General features: G+C 44.0%; 1 protein-coding gene across 1 annotated transcript in view; it reads left to right on the forward strand.

Moving 5' to 3' along the window:
* Window positions 1-19,671, forward strand: part of FAM135A (family with sequence similarity 135 member A) — a 166,978-nt gene that overhangs the window by 89,377 nt on the left and 57,930 nt on the right. Inside the window, 5 exon segments of the mRNA XM_030555687.1 lie at window positions 8,488-8,561; window positions 9,491-9,576; window positions 9,579-9,644; window positions 9,909-10,175; window positions 10,178-12,218. Of these exon segments, the coding sequence (XP_030411547.1) occupies window positions 8,488-8,561; window positions 9,491-9,576; window positions 9,579-9,644; window positions 9,909-10,175; window positions 10,178-12,218 (2,534 nt within the window).

The raw sequence follows: 19,671 nt of genomic DNA on the forward strand, positions 1-19,671 counted from the left end.
GGTTAACTGATTAAAGCGAGAGGGGCTGCTCTGGCCGGCCAGTCTGGGTGACAGGGCTGCTTCGGCAGGACAGCTGGAAATGCAGTTGGAGGGCCGGCCCAGTGGATGGGGTTGGCGGGCCAGGCTGGGGCTGCTTCAGCTGGCCTGGGGCTGCTCCGGACAGCCAGGCTGGGGGTTAATGGTTTAACTGTTTAGTATTTTACATCCCTTTTATCAAGGTTATGTGCAAAATTGGAGTGTAGACTCTAAGATAGCATGAGTAGCTAGAAACCTCTTCTGTTTATAGCTGATCAGGAAACAGTGTCAGACCTTATTGAATGAGATTTAACCGCAGTGATCCATGACTTTGTCATATTTATGCTAAATTATTGCAATGCACTATATCTGGGATAAACAAAAAGTCACCTGGAAGCTGCAGCTGGTAAAACACTTTGCAGCTGATCTACTGAGCAGCACTGGCCCATCAGACCACATCATACCAGGGCTTTATACATTACAGTAGTTACCTATCCAACATAAAGTCCATTTCAAGGTTCTAGTCCTCTACAAAGCATTGGCTGGCCTATGACCCAGCTGTCTCAAAAACATTTCTCTTTGAGCCCCATAGTTATAGTTATCAGGGACACTTTGATTGAGTCCAAGGTATACCTAACACAAGAGCTGGATATTCTGCCTTCTTAATGAAAGAACTCATGGCTGTGGAACTGGTTTTTCATGGACAGACTAAGCCTTGAATCTTGATGCAAAACTCGTTCTGTAGGGAGGATATTTTATTAGTAGTTGGATGACCCCACCCAACTATGTATCTATCCTAGTCTTACAGTGCCACCCATCACCGTAGTATCTGAGCACCTTCCACTTAAAATCAGTAGCAATAGTGAGGATCCTCCAAATTATTTCTGAGGTTGGACAAAAAGGGGAAGATGCTCTTACTTAGAAATAGCTGTATTAAAGCCCAGATAGTATGTCGATGTTTACAGACTGTGTGTATAATAAGAATACAAAAACATAAATATTTTTTCTCTACCTCAGCCCTGATGTTAAAGATAAAATATTTTAGGTAATGATTTGTATGTGCAGTATCTTGTTTTTAAATATCCTCTGATTTTATTTTTTTTTTATCTTTCTAGCTCAGTTATCTTTGAAAATTAAATATTGATGCACTTATTTTAGGTAATTTCAGTCTACTTCATCATATATGCTGAACACCCCATTAACTGGGTAGAGATAGACACATCATCAAAAACATTTTTTCCCATGATCCCTATCCCTGCCAGCTTCCACTCCACTGTAATGTCCCACAAAGTTTCTGTAGAGGTCCCCTCCATATTTTTGACAGCATTGTATGGTTTTACAGTAGTGTTTTTATCTTTATATTCTTTTTATATCCATTTGGGATATGATGTATTTAAAAGGAACTTGCACTGTGTACTAATAAAGTCATTTGCTACTACATGGTCCTGCTTTGGGTTCTGTCTTTTGAAGTTGAGGAATGACTGTGCTTTCAAGCTACTTTTGACCTCAGAATCATTTTTGAGCATAAACATTGCTCAAATTTACTTTTTTGGTAGAAAACCAAACTTTTAAATCTTCAAATGTAGCTTCAGGAATATAATTCCCAGAGATGCAAATCCAGATTAACATCCCCAAGTTGGGATGGAATAATTCTGTGTTATCCACAATGTAGGGTCGTACAGAGGGATGCACACTCTGCCATGTTTCTGAAGTGACATCTCTGTACTTGAAGATGGCCCTTTTTATAGCTAAAAAGAACTAAGCTAATCTCATCTCTTTTCTAAAGTGATCTGCAAGTATTTTTAAAACAAAATTTTAAGGTTCCCACACAGTAGATGCAGTATCCAGACATCAAAGGTGAAAGGGGAATGCAGGACATAAGTAATATTAAACTTTTCTTTTTGTTTTAGGCCTGACAAACTCAAGTTGTTGGGTCTAGCTCAGGAGTTGGCAACCTTTCAGAAGTGGTGTGCCGAGTCTTCATTTATTCACTCTAATTTAAGGTTTTGCGTGCCAGTAATACATTTTAACATTTTTAAAAGGTCTCTTTCTATAAGTCTATAATATATAACTAAACTATTTTTGTATATAAAGTAAATAAGGTTTTTAAAATGTTTAAGACGTTTCATTTAAAATTAAATTAAAATGCAGAGCCCCTTGGACCGGTGGCCAGGACGCGGGCAGTGTGAGTGCCACTGAAAATCAGCTTTTGTGCCACCTTCGGCACACGTGCTATAGGTTGCCTACCCCTGGTCTAGCTCTTTGGCCACAGTTGGGCATGAATTGGGTGATGTACCATCAACTAGGAAACCCTCCTGGAGCCAACTTGTAGGCGGCAGTTAAATGAAGCTTTTTAAGTTTATAGAGCACTGGTTTGCAAAGGTGATTGTTATAATTTTCTGTATCAACAGATTTTAAAAAAAACTGTTTCTCTGAAACACTGTGCAAACGCATGCCTTTTAATGAAAAATAACCAAAAATCCATGTCCACTTTATTGACCCCATATAGGTTGGCTGCAGGATTGAGCAGAAAACTTTGGTTCATGTTACAGTCCATAGAAGACAATCTGCTGTTCACATATCATTGGAGCAGCAGCCAACAATCCTGGAGTTATGGGGACCTAAAATTTAAAAAGAAATAGTAAATTTATGAGTATCGATTTCAGAGAATGTTTGACTGTGTACTTGAAACCTAATTCTGGGATGCACAATATAGCACTTTGTGTTATGCACTAAATACTAGTGTTTATCAAAGACATCCGGGTCTGTTTTTTATGCTCATTGTATGTCTTGATATTGCAGTATAAATATTTCTGAAGCAATTGTGTTGAATTTTTGTTGTTGGAGACATTCAACACGTAATTTATTTTATTTTTTAAAATTCTTGCAGATTACCTTTAATAAGACATCATCCCTCTGAGTTAAAAATTGCAACAGATTTTGATTGCTGCATTACAAAAATAACTATAGTCATGTTGCATGAGAGTTTGTGTGTACACAGTTACAATGTACAGTTAATGAGTTTTTTGGTTAAATAGGTTATGTGAAAAAATGATTTAAAATTAGAGCGTTTGTTTTTTTAATATAAATCAATCAATCTAGTATGTAAACATTTTGTAATGATAAATTTTTGTTCTATAGTGACATCTTCTGGTAGGCCTGAACACATCCTGGAACTATTTCTTCCCACCTGATGTCCCTACTAAAATTTTAAGAAAAGTTTTAAGAAAAGAAAAATTTTAAGAATCTCACATTGCCTGCCTGCGCATCTCTGGGCAGCAATGTGTTCTCCACAATAATAGGATTCTTTTTAAAAGATCCCTCCTCTTTATTTATTTAGTTCTTATTAGAGGACCATAAAACACAATTGTGGGGGACTTCATGTTAAATGATTTATAACAGAGTACAAAACCTTTCACAGCTAAGTCTCTATTATGAAGTCATCCAAAGTTGGTGTCATAAACAGATAGTTAAGGGTTAATGTCTCTTTTACCTGTAAAGGGTTCAGAAGCTCAGTGAACCTGGCTGACACCTGACCAGAGGACCAGTGGGGGGACAAGATACTTTCAAATCTTGGTGGAGGGAAGTCTTTGTTTGTGCTGTTTGTTTTGTTCGTTGTTCGCTCTTGGGGCTAAGAGGGACCAGACGTCCAACCAGGTCTTTCTCCAGTCTTTCTGAAACAGTTTCTCATGTTCAAAATAGTAAGTACTAGCTAGAAAGGTGGATTAGTCTTACGTTTGTTTTCTTAACTTGTGAATGTGTATTTTGCTGGAAGGATTTTTACCTCTGTTTGCTGTAACTTTGAATCTCAGGCTAAGGGGGAGGGAGGCCCTCTAGGCTATATGAATCTGAATACCCTGTAAACTTTTTCCATCCTGATTTTACAGAAATAATTTTTACTTTTTCTTTCTTTAATTAAAAGCTTTCTTTTTTAAGAACCTGATTGATTTTTTTCCTTGTTTAAGACCCAAGGAGATTGGGTCTGAACTCACCAGGGATTGGTGGGGGAAAGGAAGGGAGGGGGAAGGTTAATTCCTCTCTGTTTTAAGATCCAAGGAGTTTGGATCAGTGTAGTCTCTCAGGGTAGCCCAGGGAGGGGAAAGTCTGGGAGGGGGAAAGGAGGGGAGATGGTTTATTTCTCCTGGTTTTAAGACCCAAGGGGTTTGGGTCTTGGGTTCCCCAGGGAAGGTTTTGGGGGAACAGAAAGTGTGCCAAACACTATATTTTGGCTGGTGGCAGCACTATCAGATCTAAGCTAGGAATTAAGCTTAGAAGGGTCCATGCAGGTCCCCACTTTTGGACGCTAAAGTTCAAACTGGGGGGAAAATACCTTGACAGTTGGTAATGAGAGAAAGTCATTGCCATCAGCTGGTTGGTAGGTGTCATGTATTAAATGAGTTGATAATCTGTCCATTTCCTCATGGATATTGGGCACTAGTTGATACCCTTGTTATTGTAGTCTCTACATAAAAGTCAAGCATCAATGAGACATGGAGGCTGAACTACCATTGCATCCCAAGTACTGATCCCTTTAAGTCAAGTTTGCGGCAGTTTGGATCAAGCTTGCCAACAGCATATACAGAGAACTGTCTAGAGCTGTTATTCCAGCTCCTTTCATAAGTGTTAAAATTCACTTAATAAACAGTTGTGTATAATGCATTGTTGTTGTAGTTCTGTTGGTCCCAGGATATTAGAGAGACAAGGTAGGTGAGGTAATATCTTTTATTGGACCAACTTCTGCTGGTGAAAGAGGCAAGATTTTAAGCTTACACAGAGCTCTTCTTTGGGTCTGGGAAATGTATTTTGAGTGTCACAGCTAAATACAAGGTGGAACAGGTTGTTTAACATAAGTAGTTAATGCATATTGTTCAGCCTAAGTAGTTAACAGATATTGTAAGAGACCATTCAAGGTGAAGTGGCCGGTTAACTTGTGTCTAGTCATAGGGAAAAAAATGGTGTGGGAGGTGGTGGGGGGGGGCATTTTGTGGGTAACACTTTTGTAATAAGCCATAAATCCAATGTCTTTATTCAGTCCATGATTTTTTGTGACCAGCAAAATTATGAATTTAAGCTCTCGGGTGTTGTGCAGGTTTCCTTTTGAAGATGAGAGAACTGAGAAGTCAGATGCACTTTGTGAAAAATGTTCCCCGCAGGTAATTTGGTGTTTTTTGTCATTTTTCTGTGAGAGTGCATTCAAAAGTGTATTAATTGTCTCGTTTCACCCACATAGTTGTTACTGAAACATTTAGTGCACTGTTTTAGGACCCATGAAAATATCATTGATGTATCTTAGATATATATTACATCAGTGATAAATCCCTATACACCACCATCTGTCAAAATGGTGGCATTGCTGCCTGCTTCAAGTATCTTCAAGGCAATGGACAACACTCAGATAACCACCTCAAACACATCCCCAAACTCATTCATTTCATCCTCGCCCACAACAATTTTATATTCAACAACAACAATCTTTCAAGGTTCATGGGTCCTGCATATGCCTATCACAACTTGTGATGTACCTCATCCAGTGTACTAAATGCCCCAATAACATCTGTGTGGGTGATACGAGACAATCGCTATGGTCTTGAATGAATTCACACAGAACAATGATGAAAAGACAAAAACACCAAATCACCTGTGGGTAAACACTTTTCACAAAGCGATCACTCTATATGTGACCTGTCAGTTCTCATCCTCAAGGGAAACTCGAACATCATCTGGAAGCTTAAATTCATAACTTTGCTAGACACTAAAAATCGTGGACCAAATAGAGACACTGATTTTATGGCTTATTACAGCAATCTATAACGCACTACAACGCCCTACACACACCACAATCTATAACCCACTAAAAGCCCCCCACAAACACACACCATTTCTAATCACTGGTTTAGGATAAAAATCAATTGTACTTTAATTTTGGATAATTTGAAAAATATCACTTTTATTAATATGATGCACTGGGTTCCTTTCCTAAATTTCAAGATCTTCAGTGCAGGCACTGTTTTACTGTATTCTGTGAATGTGGGTGCTACCATAATCTAATAATAATAAACCTACCACTTCCAGGTGGGTCTGAGTTGGCTTGTTCTCCCTTACAGGAGCCTGTCACAGGTAGGCTGGTCCTAGATTCGTGTGAAAAGGCCAGATCCTATGATAAAAAGGAAGAGTTAGTTTCTGTCTAAAGAACTTTTCACTTGATGTTTGATTGGAATGTCTCATTGAAGTTTTTGTTTTGTTTTATTTATGCCTTTCCTATTTGAACACCCGTCCAAGCTCTCCCTCAGACTTCCGAGGAAGGCTATTAACATGATCTTTTCTCCATATTTCCCAGGCCATGCTAAGTTTTCCTTCTAAGGGTTATCTCTGGGTTAGACTATGCTTTAACCATTTTTCCAGAACAAAGAGCGCAAACTCTTACAGAAATGATGTGGAATGTGTGGTTTGTCTGATGATAAAAACAAAGACCAACTAGCCAAGATCTGCTTTGATGCTTCCAGAGGAGCAAATTTAAGATCTAAGAAGAGAGATTATAACTGAAAGTCTACTTCTACACACAGGGACATTTGTGTATCATTTAAGTATGATTCCATGTGACAGGAAAAATAGATGAGCTTTCTCTGCTGGTAAAAGCTATAAGAAAAGCCATAGTTAAGTTTGCAATGCAGTTTCCTTTTTAACCTGCTGTTTTCGTTTCCCCATAACTTTTTAAAAAACTTTCCCTTGTGTTGAACCTTTTTCATGCTTGATTATAGCTTAAAGGTGAATTTTGTGGTTAAAGTGACTCAAATCCTGTGGGGGGGGTTTCTTTTTCTGAATTATGCAACTGGGAAGAAATATTTTTTCATTTTTTCCATTAAAAAAACTATGACAGAAACTTGAAATCAGATTTTGACATATGGCTAATTCTCCCTGAGAAATATTATTGTGAAACACTTATTGGCAGGGAAAATAACATTTAAATGGGCTTTTACGCATAAACCAAAAAGTCATTTTGGCTTTTCATTTTAAATATTGCCTGCGAGTACACATGAATTGCATAGTGCTATAATCCCATGCTGTAGAACTCAGTGCTTGACTAGATTTTCCTTGTATTGCATGTAGCTCTGATTGTTGGTGTACGTGTGTAGCTGAAGGGTGGCACCCAGGGTAATCAATTGGGAATTGGGCCCACTGAGTTCTACAAATACATAATGAGACAGCTTCTGCCCTGAAGAGTGTATAATCTAAAGAGAGATCATGAGTATATCAAGTACTCAGAGGGATGGGCAAGAGAAAGTAGCAAGAAATATTGTTAAACAGACTAGCTACAAGCACAAATTAGATGGCCGAGTGATTTCAAACATTTCTTAACAATTATTATATAATCCAGTAAATAAAACATGTTTGTGCTGAAGATAATAGCATACAGAGTTGCTCGAAACTCTGCTGTTCTATACCCCAACACCTTTCTCTGCATCTCCTTTAAAACCAACCAAACTAGGTAAAATCTATTGTAATGCAGCATTAAAATTGTGTGTTTGAACACAGCAGTGAGGAGATGCGAAACTAAAAGTTCTCATAACAATGTTAATTTACCCACGTTACATTTATGTAAGACTTGAGGTAACTGATTAGACTACTATATGCATATCTTAATATATGATATGTGCAATGTGGGAGATCTAATGTTCCTGACTATTGTGTACTGACGTGGAATATTAACATTGCACTACTGTAATTTTTACATGTAATAGATACTGTATATTCCACAGTTCCAACTTCTCCATTTTTAAATTAATGCATATATTTCATTCTTGCATTTTTACAGTAGGTAAATATAAGATCCTTTGTGCTGTAAAAAAAACTAAATATTGTATTGCTTATTCATGTATTTTGACAACTAAATCTTAATGGGTAATCATTAATGGCACAGCACTTTTGGCATTGTAAACTACAGAAGCAATGGTAACGGCAATGTAAAATCTACTATATTTTTCTCACTTTGAAATCTGGGACAGAAAAAGGTCAAATTACACACTCTTGTATAATTCTGGCCTGCTGCATTCTCATGAATTGAGAATGTTTGATGAGTTTCCACTCTTGAGGATAACCATCATACATTTTAAACTTGCTCATATGATATTAACTAAACTTCCTATTATTCAAATTTATCTTAATTTTTTTTGTTCATGTCTCTGTTATGTGGTCTAGATAGGCAACTTGACCATGTTACATTTGCCCTATTTGTTCAAGACTGTGCTTCCCATTCAAAACCAGTATCTGCCCCAATCCTAATCTGTTAGTGATAAAAAAAAAGACACATCAACTGACATTCTTGTTCATGAAATTGATGACTTGATGACGTTACTATTTATTCATGTGCGACACTGACATTGTGACATAGCAATGTTGTTGTTTTTTTAAATTGATTTTTCTGTGTAAAAAAGAATTCTTATTTTGCTAATTGTAATAGTTGGAATCTTTCAGGTACGAAGGTTTTCCGAAGCATTCTTTTGTCTTGAGCATCCAAGGCAAGCTGCTCTTGCATATCAAGAACTACAGTGAGTAACTTGAAATAGAATATGTTGAGGCTTTTCTTATTACTTTTCCAAATCGTGTTGGTAAATGCGCAGAAACAGCTTGTAGTGCACAACATATATCACAAGTGTGTTATCTTTAATGTGACAGACCCAGGCCAGTGGGGTGCAGGAGTCTGGTAGAGGGCAAATATACTGGTCACTGGGTGAATAGTTTTCTGTTCCCTGAGTGACCAGAGCAGGGTCTGCACTAGAGTAGTCAGGAACTTGCTAGAACCAATTGAGGCAGACAGGCTGATTAGAACACCTGCAGCCAATCAAGGCAGGCTACTCAGGGCACCTGCGTTTTAAAAGGAGCTCTCTCCAGTCAGATGGGAAGGAGCCAGAGGAGAGGAAGTGCGTTGTGAGGAGGTGGGGAGCAAGAGACACAAGGAGCTGAGACTGAGAGGGTGTGCTGCTGGAGGACTAAGGAGTACAAGCGTTATCAGACACCAGGAGGAAGGCCTGTGGTGAGGATAAAGAAGGTGTTTGGCGGAGGCCTTGGGGAAGTAGCCCAGGGAGGTGTAGCTGTCTCACAGCTGTTACAGGAGGCACTATAGACAGCTGCAAATCCATAGGACCCTGGGCTGGAAACCCAGAGTAGAGGGCGGGCCCGGGTTTCCCCCCAAACCTCCCAACTCCTGATCAGACACAGGAGGAGTTGATCCAGACTGTGGGGGAGATCACTGAGGTGAGCAAATCTGCCAATAAGCGGCAGGACCACCAAGGTAGAGGAGGAACTTTGTCACATTAATATGCTTCAGATTACAAAAATGCCTTGTAGTACTTGTGTAACAAATTTAATATGAGTTTAGATTTAGTGTATTCTGTTTAAGTATTAACAGTAACAATTTACTGTGTAGGATTACCGTCCTCTCTTATAATTCTCTTAATACAAGGTAATATTTTTTCAGTGCTCAGAGTCATCTACAGATGTGTACAGCTATCAAAAACACCTCCTTCTGCAGTTCTCTTCCACCTCTTCCTATTGAATGCAGTGAATAGATGGAGACCTGAACTCATTACCTATAATCTTTGAAGATCGGTATTTAGATTCCGTTACTGAAGGTAAATACAAGCTTGTATGTTTTTCCTTTGAACATATGTCAGTTAGAATATGCTGTAAGTAAAGTTACAGAAAAAGTAGGTATATTTTTCTGTATATTTTCTAGCTATGGAGAAATGTTCCCTTGAAAAGTTTATCTAGTTTATATTTTGAATAGCTGTAAAGTTTTTTAAATTTTGTAAGGAAAGTTGTATAGCTTTAGTAATTTGCATAATCTTGTTATAAACTGTACTTTTCTTTTCTCACTTTTTTTTTTTGTGTAAAAGATTTGGATGTACCCTGGTTGGCAGTTGAAAATCTTCAGAAGTCAGAGTCCAATAAGCTGGATAAATTTGAGGCCGAAGAAGGTTTTGTAGCTGGTTTTTCTAGCCCAGAGTTGAAAATCAGACCTGCAGGTGCCTCCAACATTTGGCATTCAGAAAGTGAAAAGCAGCTAACAAAGTCTTTGAAAGGGAAAAATGAAGATGTAAATAAATCCAAAGTTAAGGTTACTAAACTAATGAAAACAATGAAAACTGAAAACACAAAAAAAATAGTAAACAAAACTCTAAGGACTCCGTGATCTTGGTAGGCTACAAATGTTTGAAAAACACAGCACCTGAGGACATCTCCAAATGCTATGAAGGCAGGCCTTCATCTCATCAGAAAGGACTGGATCCTGCAATAGGTGGCTTTGCTTGTGACACAAGGACCTGCATGAAGCAAATAAGTCAAAAAGAACTTAGATATGTGTCATCTAGAACTGAACAAAAATCTGCCCAAATTGACCATGTTCAGCAAAGCCAGTGTAGCCCGGTGATCTCTCATTGTGCAAATTCCACCATTTTTGGCAGACTTAATATCTCCCAGGCAGGTACTGGAGTTACACAGGTGGATAGCATCTTGACACCTACAAGCACAGTTGAAGATTGTCCTGGATGTCAGCCCACCTCATCAGGAGTGAGGACAATTGAGGTCAAACCAAATAACAAAAATCCTTACGAAGGGGAGAAAGTGAATGTTCGTATTGGATCATGGACAGAATTTCTGCAGGATGGAGACAATTTACAGGTGCCCAGATTTCAGACTGCAGAATCTGGAAGTAAAGCTAACTCGGGGGAACAGGTACTGGTGCTTGAAAAGGGTGATGTGCAAGAAACGAACTTCCAACATATTGGAGATGCATTGACAAGAGTAAAAAGCAATCATTCTGCTCTTTCTACAAAAGAGACTAATGTTGCCATAAGTGGAGACACGATTAAGTTACCAGACGTTAGTGCCACTTATGCCTCATCTAGGTTTTCAGATTCAGGTGTAGAAAGTGAACCAAGCTCTTTTGCAACACACTCCAACCCTGATGTGTTTTTTGAAACCATTCAAGGGCAAAGTGCTTACAACAGTGAAAGACTATTTCCTCAGCTTTTACTAAAACCAGATTACATAAAAAATGCAATAGAAAGTTATTGTACTGAGAGTACTAGTGCACTGAGTGAAATACAATCATCCCTGACATCCATAAACTCTCTACCGTCAGATGATGATGAGCTTTCACCTGATGAAAATTCAAAGATATCTCTTGTGCCTGAATGTCAACTAAGTGACAGCAAAACTATATTAGATCTGGGAACAATTGATTTGCCAAAATGTGATGACAGTAAAAAATCAAATATTATTTTACAGCAACAGTCTGTTGTATTTTCAGGCTATTCAGACAATGAAACTGTCTCTCTACATTCCTCGCTTTCAAACTTAAAAGATTCTTTACAGTTAGTTGCTTCAGATGAAAATATATCTACTGAGATCAAAAGTTACAGCTCATGTGCAAACTTTGACACAGTTTTTAAGGACTCTCAAAACCTTGATAGGCAACAGAACACTACAGAAGGAGAAACTGAATTGCATTCAGAAGTTATTTATCTGGGAGAACCACGTGTTGTTTCAGGTTCAGTATCTAGTAATGCTAAGTGTAATGTAGAGAAAACAAATGAGGGACAATATAACAAACCTTTAGAATTAAGGCAAACAATTGAGGAACTGCCAACAGTTGAAAGTGAGACTCACCCAGATGCAAGTCATCTCTTATCAACCAGCAGTATCGATATTGTAAAACAAGGTCTTATAGAAAACTACTTTGGCTCTAGAAGCAGTACAGATATTTCTGATATTTGCCCTACTGACAACAGCAATCCTGATAGTCCTCAAAAGGAAACGTCTGAAAAACAAACTGTTGGCTCTTCACAACAGGAGGAGGAGGAGGAGCAGGATCAAGAAATGGTTGAAAATGGGTATTATGAGGAAACAGATGATAGTAATATTTTAGATGGAGATACAAATGCTGACTTTGGTCTAATGGAAGAAAAAGCTTTGAGATCTGAAAGGATTGACAGCGAACATCTACGGGATGGAATGAATATGGCTCCTATCTGTACTCCTGGTTGTTTGTCTTTTCCCTCTGTGCTGAGAGACTCTCCTTGCAGTGTTATATGTTCTTCAAAAAGCAATTCTGATGCAATAACAAAACAGCCAGGCAGCACATCCTGCAGCTCAGCTTCACTTGTTTCCTGGTATGAAAGCTCCCCTAAACCTCAAATGCTAGCGTAAGTGATTTTTTTTAAACAAAGTCTCTTTAAATTTTGAAAAACTTAAAATATGGTATTCAGAGGGAAAAGAAACATGGTCTTTGATCAAGATATTTCCAGGTAGCTGAATTATGGATTTATTTTCTCCTGCACACACAACTAACTTTTCAGGTTTTAGAGGCTTATTAGAAAGTATATGTTAACACAGAATTACAGTTATCACATCTACTCATCTCATGTTGTTTGGCAAGTTTAAAGCAAAATTAAAACTTTGAGTTTTATATATTGAATAAATTTACATTAAAACATTTTTTAAAATGAGAAATTACAGAATAGAAATATTTCAAGATCTCAGAGAAAAGAAAAATGGTGTTTTATAAAATGAAAACTTAACATAGTAGGTAAAGGAAAAGGGACATCCTGAGTTATAAAATTGTTTAAGACAACAAGACTAGCTGCCCAGCACAACTGACCAACCAAAGTGAGGTGTAGGGCTCAACTCAGTGACAATTTTCTGTCATCTGTTTGTCTGTAACGCAGTAACTTTGAAACACTACATCCCATCAATTCCAAAATTATAGGGAATGTTCCGGGCATCCATGGGCACAAATTAATTTTTGCAACAGATTGGAAAATCAGAGAAGGCTGATTCAGGGGGAAATAAGGGCCCCCACACTGCTCTGGTGCTGCAGGCAAAGGAAATTCTCTGTTCCTGACCCCTTACTGCCTACATATATCAGAGGCAACAGCTTAACTTGCCATGTGGGGACATTGTGCATAGCCCGGACTGTAACAGAAATAAGAGAGCTTTACAGGGAGGGCTTGTAGGGGGAAAATGGGGATAGGAGGTGAGGGAGAAGTGGGGATCCAGTGGGGGAAGCAGGAGGGACCAGAGGATAGGTAATGGTGGGAGGAAAAATGGGGATTTGGCAATGTCTGGGGTCTGGGTTGCAGTGGTAGAATCAGGAGTGGAGAGAAATGGGAGGGGTGGATGGACGGAAATGGAGGCAAAGGGGGAAAAACAAAGACCCAGAGTATGGGTGAGTGGATGAGGGGCAAAGGAGGAACTTTCAAGGAATTAGGGACGAGGGAGTGGTGATGATGAGGGAAGTAGTGTCCCAGAGGGGGGTTGAGTGGGCATGGAAGCAGAGACCCAGGGTTGGGGAGTAGAATTGGGGAAAAGAAAGCAAGAACTGGGGAGGAGAGATGGTAAGGGAAGGAGGAGGAGCCCTGGGAAGGGGGAGCAGACACTGTAGTGGTGGTGTTGGGAGTTGGAGATGGGATGAGGAGGAACACAGAGACCGGGGGCAGAATGGGGGACAAACACAGAACCCCTGGCATGAGGGGGGGGGTGATGGGACTAGCAGAGAGTCCTTGAAATGGATGGGCATGGAAAGGTGGCATACAAGGTGCTTGTGGGGGCTGGGGGAAGGAATGGAGGGATGTAAGAAGCGCAGTATGGATGCAATGGCTCAGCCTACAGAAGCTACAATGTGTGCAACCCCCTACCGGTAAAGAATGGGAGCATTAAAATACTCTCCATTTACATTTATTAGAGCTATAGATGTACAGTAATTCATAAAGTCTGGATCTATACTAAGGACTGTGTATACAGTAATCAAATATAAATAAGTATGCAAAAGGGCACTTAGAATAGGGTTGTTTTTTATGGTGAAGTGATTTTAGGATCCCATTTTCCTGACTCTCTCACTTGGGAGACTTCACATAATGATCTTTTTCTCTACTAACGAGGATGATACATGGTTCCTTTTGGAGCACATCAGTACCAGTTCTTCAGTTTGTTCCAAATGGCTGCTGGTAGGCAATTCCGAGCATTGTCTCTCATCCTCATCTGACCTAGAGGTTGAGGCCTGGATGCACAAAAGGAGTTAGGCCTTCTTACTATTCCCTATCCCTCTGGTCCCTGCACCTAAGTACCAGTTTTAGGCTCCACTAAGATGCACACAATTCCCATTCAGCTGACACCTAACCCTGTGGATTCCTAAATAACTCAGCACCTACACTTTTACAGTAAAAGTTTCCTAGCTATCTACGTTTCTGCTTCTGAGTAGGTGACCTGCTGCCTCCCTCTAGGCGCCTGGATATCTATTTCTTGCCTAAGACCCAGAGCTATTCACAAACCATGGAAGGATGCCCAATCCAATAGGTGTGCTTAGAGGGTGTTAAGGCAAAAAGTACAACATAGGGGAGGATTACTCTGATAACTTTTAGCAAAGTGATTAGGATACTCTCCCAGGAGGTTGGGAGGCCCCCAGTTCAAACCCCAGTTTGATTTTGGGTCTCCCACATCTTTAATGAGTGCTCTTACATCCGGGCTATAGCGTCATTCTCATGCTTGTGTGCTCTCACTCTTGCCCTTTCTCTCTCAAAGATCATAGACTGAATACAGACACTGGATGTATGGTTTATTACAACAGTCTATAATCCATTAAAACTCCTCCATGCACGACTGGGGAGGTGTAACTGGCCACTTCACCTTGTATGGTCCCTTGAAATATGTGTTAACTACGTATGCTTTCACCTTGTATTTAGCTGTGACACTGAATATGTTTCCCAGACCTGAAGAACTCTGTGTAAGCTTGAAAGCTTCTCTCTCACCAACAGAGGTTGATCCAATAAAAGGTGTTCTTCTTCGAGTGATTGCTCATATCCATTCCAGTTAGGTGTGCGCGCTGTGCGTGCATGTTTGCCGGAAACTTTTTACCCTAGCAACTCCAGTGGGCCGGCAGGTCGCTCCCTAGAGTGGCACCACTATGGCACTCAATATATACCCCTGCCCGCCCACCCGCTCCTCAGTTCCTTCTTACCGCCATGTCGGTTGCTGGAACTGTGGAGTGTGGCTTGCTGTCCTCCACGTCCCTAGCTCTCCTTTGTATACTGTTAGTAGTTGTAGTTGTAAATAGTTTCAAAAACAGTTTAAAGTAGTATAGTAGTTAGTTGTCTATTGTATATAGTTACAGAACTTATTCGCGGGTTGGGCCGTTGCCCTTCCCAGCGCCCGGCACCGAGCTCATGCCTGGTTCGCCGGGCTTCAAGCAGTGCTCGGCATGCAAGAAGCCGATGCCAACTAGCGATCCCCACGACGCGTGCCTGAAGTGCCTGGGGGAATCGCATATCACCGAGAAGTTTCGTATCTGCAAGGCCTTTAAGCCCCGCACAAAGAAGGAGAGAGATCAAAGACGCCGCGCTCTCCTAATGGAAGCGGCACTGACTCCGGTACCGGCAGCGCAACCGGCCACCTCTACTCCGGCACCGGACCGCGCTGGCACTGGCAAGACTCCCCGGCACCGTCCATCCCCGGCACCGGGATTCGATCCAAGACCCTCAACGTCTGCAACACCATCTCGGCAGGCTCGAGTGGAGCGCCTGGCACCTACCTTGGCCGCGGCACCGCCTGCAGGGCTGCTGTCGACTCCGGGCCTGGAAGGTCCGTCGAGTCCGGCCCCTCCTAGCTCCCCCTTGAGATCGGGGGTCGAGCTGTTAGTCCCATCTACGCCGGGGACCTTCGCCTCGGCACGGGACTTGATAGCGCTCACTGAGCCATCCCAGCCTCAACCCCGGTACCCCGGTGCGGGTGACCTCCAGAGGCAAACCAATGCTGAGAGCGCCGTCTCCGGAGTCCAGGCACCGATCGCCCCGGAGACTTGAACGCTCACGCTCTTGGTGCCACTCGCAGTCGGAACGCAGGCCACCAGAGGCAACGGTGTCTCGCCCCCCTCCCTCCCCGGAAGCCGAGGACAGGTCCAGCCACCAGGACCCAGAGCTCCCTCCAGAGCCGGAGGTGCAGCCCCAGACAGAACCCCCATGGACGCTGTGCTGCCAGGGGTCTCCTCGTCGTCTTCCCCTGATGAGGCGGTGGCAGGTACCTCGTTCTCCAGCCCTCCCCCTCTAAATCTTAGGGCACATCAGGACCTCCTCAGGTGCGTGGCGCAAAACCTGGACATACAAGCAGAGGAGGTCTCTGAGGTCGAGGACCCGGTGGTGAGCATCCTCTCCACTGATGCTCCCACCAGAGTGGCCCTACCCTTCATCAGGACTATTCAGGCCAACTCCACCACTATCTGGCAGTCACCGGCCTCCATCCCTCCAACCGCTCGAGGTGTGGAAAGAAAGTACATGGCCCCCTCCAAGGGCTATGAGTACTTGCACGTTCACCCGACACCATGCTCCCTTGTGGTCCAGTCGGTGAACTATAGGGAGCACCATGGTCAAAAGGCCCCGGTGCCCAAGTCTAAGGAGGCGAGGCAGATGGACCTCCTAGGCCGTAAGGTCTATTCAGCGGGGGCGCTACAGCTCAGGGTCTCAAACCAGCAGGTCCTCCTTAGCCGCTACTCTTTTAACTCCTGGGTAGCGGCTGGCAAATTTAAAGAGCTGTTACCGCAGCATGCACATCAGGAATTTACCACCATTCTTGACGAGGGCAAAAAGGTCACAAGGACCTCGCTGCAAGCCTCCTTAGATGCTGCGGACTCGGCCGCTCGGACCCTTGCCTCAGAGGTAACGATGCGCCGCATTTCCTGGCTCCAAGTCTCTGGCCTTCCGCCAGAGCTCCAGCATACCATCCAGGACCTCCCCTTCGAAGGCCAGGGCCTGTTTTCCGATAAGACAGACCCCAGACTAAAGGACCTTAAAGACAATCGAGTCATCATACGGTCTTTGGGGATGCATACGCCTGCGACGCAGCGCAGGCCCTTCCTGCAGCAGAACCTGCAGCAGCAACGTCGGCTGTATCCTCAGTTCTGCCCGCGGCAGGACCTTAATAGGCGCCGCGGCAGGAACAGTAGGCACAGACAGTCAGGTGGCCAAGCGGGGCAAAACCAGGGCTCCTCCAAGGTCCCACCCGGACCCAAGCCTTCATTTTGAAGGTGCGCCCGAGGGAGCAGTACCAGTTTCCCCTTCGGATCCTTCCCTGCAGTTTTCCAACCGTCTTTCGTTTTTCCTCCAGGTGTGGACCCAAAGAACATTGGACCGTTGGGTCTTGTGCACTGTACAGGCCGGTTACCGCCTGCAGTTTTCATCGCCCCCCCCAACCCCCACCCTCGCCCCTCTTCAGGGACCCCTTTCATGAGCAATTCCTCCGTCAGGAGGTACAGATGCTCCTCGACAAGGGAGCCATAGAGCAGGTTCCAGAGAGCGAGAAGGGCAAGGGGTTTTATTCCCGCTACTTTCTGATCCCCAAGCCCAAGGGGGGCCTCAGGCCTATCCTCTACCTGTGAGAACTCAACAAGTATATGGTGAAGTTGAAGTTCTGCATGGTATCACTTGGGACCATCATCCCATCGCTGGATCCTGGAGACTGGTACGCCGCCCTCGACATGCAGGATGCTTACTTCCATATCGCCATATTTCCACAGCACAGGCATTTCCTTCGCTTTGTGGTCGACCGCCAACATTATCAATTTGCGGTCCTCCCGTTTGGCCTCTCTACGGCCCCGAGGGTGTTCACAAAATGCATGGCAGTCGTCGTCGCATATCTTCGGCGCAGCCGCATTCACGTGTTCCCCTACCTCGACGACTGGCTGGTCCGGGGCACGTCGGAGTTGCAGGTCCGCGACCACGTCTGCAGGATCAGCAGCCTCTTTGTTGCCCTAGGCCTCATGGTCAACGTGGACAAGTCTACTCTGCTCCCCACGCAGAGGATAGAGTTCATCGGGGCCGTTCTGGACTCTACCCTGGCCAGGGCCTTGCTACCCTTGCCCAGGTTCCAGTCGCTATCGGCCATCATTCTGCGCTTGCAGGCGGCCCCGCTGACTTCTGTAAGAACATGTCTGGCCCTCCTGGGCCATATGGCGGCCTCTACGTTCGTGACAGCGTATGCTCGACTCCGCATGAGGCCTCTTCAATCTTGGCTCATCGCACAGTACCAGCCGGCCAGACATTCGTTGGACACAGTTGTCACCATCCCCCAAGGGGTACTGGACTCCCTCTGGTGGTGGCTGGACCAGTCCGTAGTCTGTGCAGGGCTCCCGTTCCATCCGCCCCAACCCTCGGCATCCCTGATGATGGACGCCTCAGATCTGGGCTGGGGGGCGCACAGCGGCGCTCTGAGGACTCAGGGCCTGTGGTCCCCTCGGGAGCTGGACCTCCACATCAACATTCGGGAGTTGAGAGCGGTCCGTCTTGCTTGTCAAGCGTTCGTCCATCACCTTCAAGGTCGTTGTGTCGTGGTGTTCACCGACAACACAACGACCATGTTCTATATCAACAAGCAGGGCGGCACCAGGTCCTCTCCCCTATGTCACGAGGCGATGCGGCTCTGGGAATTTTGTATAGCCCATGCCATTCACCTTTCGGCCTCCTATCTCCCGGGAGTACGAAACACTCTAGCGGATCGACTGAGCAGATCCTTCTGCTCACACGAGTGGTCCCTCCGCCCGGACGTTGCCCTCTCACTTTTCCAGAGGTGGGGTCATCCCCGGATGGACCTCTTTGCATCCAGGGAGAACAGGAAATGCCAGACATTCTGCTCCTTTCAGGGTCGGGAGCCCGGGTCAGTAGCGGATGCCTTCCTTATCCCATGGGTGACCCATCTGTTTTACTTGTTCCCTCCCTTTCCGCTGGTACACAAGGTCCTCCTCAAGGTGAGCAGGGACAGAGCTCGCGTGATTCTGATAGCTCCAGCGTGGGCCAGGCAACATTGGTCCCCCATGTTGCTGGACCTCTCAATAGCCAATCCAGTTGCCCTGCCCCTTCATTTGGACCTGATCACCCAGGACCACGGCAGGCTCTGTCACCCGGACCTTCGGTATCTGCACCTTACGGTATGGCTCCTGCGTGGTTGACCGGCTCCGAGTTACGCTGCTCTACCCCCGTTTCAGGAGGTTCTCCTGGGCAGTAGGTAGCTACCAGGGCTACTTACTCAGCTAAGTGGAAGCGTTTCTCCTGTTGGTGTTCAGAGAAGGGTTTTCTCCCTATGGAGGTTCCCATCGCCACTATTCTGGACTACATCTGGTCCCTCAAGGCCCAGGGTCTGGCGATATCGTCCCTTCGCGTTCACCTAGCAGCTATCTCCATGTTTCATCCCAGAGGGGACGGCCGTTCTGTCTTCTCCCACCCTGTGGTGGCGAGACTCCTGAAGGGGCTGGAACGTCTCTATCCACAGATCCGCCCTTCTGCCCCTTCATGGGATCTCAACCTGGTTCTAACTTGGCTCATGGGCCTTCCATTTGAGCCGTTAGCGACTTGCTCCCTGCTCTACCTCTCCTGGAAGACCGCCTTCCTAGTGGCCATCACCTCAGCTAGATGGGTTTCGGAACTCCGGGCCCTCACGGTAGATCCCCCGTATACAGTCTTCCATAAAGACAAGATGCAGCTGAGGCCACACCCTGACTTTCTACCCAAGGTGGTCTCAGCTTTTCACATTAACCTGGAGATCTTCCTCCCCATCTTTTTCCCAAAGCCCCATTCGTCCCGCAGGGAGCAACAACTCCACTCGCAAGATGTCCGTCGG

Source organism: Gopherus evgoodei, chromosome 3 (genome assembly GCF_007399415.2).
Source record: "Gopherus evgoodei ecotype Sinaloan lineage chromosome 3, rGopEvg1_v1.p, whole genome shotgun sequence".
NCBI lineage: Eukaryota > Metazoa > Chordata > Testudines > Testudinidae > Gopherus > Gopherus evgoodei.